The following is a 1,705-nucleotide window of genomic DNA, read 5'->3' on the forward strand; positions in this document are numbered from 1 at the left end:
CCACCTCGGTGAGGAGTGCTGTGGCGGAGCGGTGCGGAGCAAGGCTGGGGATTTTCCACTGTTTGCTGCCCTGGCGTTATTTTTGTTCTCAGCTCAGAGAGTGCCTGCTCGGCTGAGACCCTTTTTGTATATTACAGAGAGGTGTAACTCAGCCGGGACACAACCTCGGTGCTACAGCAGCCTTTCCAAGGGGCTTCTATTGTCCAGGCGGGATAATTTAGCCTCCTTTTAATCTGCATTTAGTCTGTGGGTTTATTAACAGAGAAATAAAGGGGGTGTGGATGGAAAATGCAGGTGGTAACCTGGCAGGAGGTTGGGATGGGTGCCTTTGGGAGCCCAGCAGCACCTGGCATATCTGGCACCAGAGACCCTCTGGGGAGGGGGCAGCTGGAAACTGGCTCGTTTAGAGACTAGTGGAACGGTCCCACCATGCCCCGACTGCTGCTAGAGCTGGGCTGGCTCAGTGAAAGGCCATTTGGTATGAGAGGAGGAGGTACGAGAGATACTTTGGAGCCGGCTCGGAGCTCATCGCAGTGCCCCACTGGTCAGAGCAGCTGTTTGCTGGGTATTCCTTGTGCATAAAATATAATTATTACAATTTTTTTAAACAGCAAATCATCCCTTTTACTTTATTCGCCATTTTTGTATTCAGTTGCTCTGAGTGACTCAACATCAGTCCCAGGGGAGGACGTGGTCCTTCTCCTTCCATCCAAGAGGTCTCCCCAGGGTTTGAGCACAAATAACCCCATAAGGCTGATTTTCTGCCACAGAACGACCCAGGGCTTGGGAGGACAGTGACCGCGGGCTTGTACCTGGGTCACCAGAGCCTGGAAACCATTTCTGGCATATTCACCCCCTGTCCCTCCACACAAGTATTTTTGGCTTGGCAATTCTCTCTCTCCACAGTTGCCAAAAGGAAGGTGATGGAAATGGAGCTGTAAACAGCTCAGTGACCACTGGGTTTGTGTTCCTTTGCAGCTGAGGATCCGTCTGCACGTGCTGCTGCTCTGCTCGCCTCGGGGGACGCGACCAAGGTCCTAACGCTGCCCAGGCCTCCAAAATGGTCATGCGCAGACACCACCTCACCTGTGCAGGAATAGCATTCACCCTCTACCTTCATCACCTCATCAGCGCCATCGAAGTCCCTCTGGATCGTAAGTTGTGGTTTACCCCTGCTGAAGCGACCGAGGAGGTAGAGGGGAGATGTACACAGCTCAGGCTTTCCTGGTCCAGCCTCAGTTTTTCTTCACTGTTGTTTGTTTGTGCCTTTTTTTCTTTTTAAACCACATGCCCTCCAGAAAGGTTGACTAAATCAAGAGGGTGATTTAGGTGACTATCTCAAAAGCCAAGCAGAGGGTTCGAAGCCACCTACTGAAAAGAGACAGAGCTGGCAAGTCTTCAGCCTGTTGGTTGAAGTGGAGCATCCCAGAACTTCTGGCGTCCCTCCAGAGCATGGGCAGGCTTTGGGGTGCTCTTTTGTGGGGGGACCCCTGTGAGCTCCTTGCTGGTCTTATCTGGGAGGCGCTGCCATGAACTTGCAGCTCGGTCCTCGAGGGCAGTGGAGACCTGGGCAGGTCTGCAGAGAAATGTGATTTTTCTCTCTCTCTGCTGGGCCTTTTTGGTTAATTATGAGACGGGAGTTATGTTTTATTCAGAAGGACGAGAGCTGGGGGATGTGGAGCGAGGAGAAGGGGGGACATGGGCT

At 52.6% G+C, this 1,705-nt stretch overlaps 1 protein-coding gene across 1 annotated transcript in view; it reads left to right on the top strand.

The window, feature by feature from the left end:
* Nucleotides 1–1,060: 1,060 nt before the first annotated feature.
* Nucleotides 1,061–1,705, top strand: part of NFASC (neurofascin) — a gene marked incomplete at its 3' end in the record, with an annotated part of 28,658 nt that continues 28,013 nt past the window's right edge. Inside the window, exon 1 of the mRNA XM_010144952.1 lies at nucleotides 1,061–1,154. Within this exon, the coding sequence (XP_010143254.1) occupies nucleotides 1,061–1,154 (94 nt within the window). The remainder of the gene's footprint in view (nucleotides 1,155–1,705) is intronic.

This window comes from Buceros rhinoceros, unplaced genomic scaffold (assembly GCF_000710305.1).
Source record: "Buceros rhinoceros silvestris isolate BGI_N320 unplaced genomic scaffold, ASM71030v1 scaffold8741, whole genome shotgun sequence".
NCBI classification, from domain to species: domain Eukaryota; kingdom Metazoa; phylum Chordata; class Aves; order Bucerotiformes; family Bucerotidae; genus Buceros; species Buceros rhinoceros.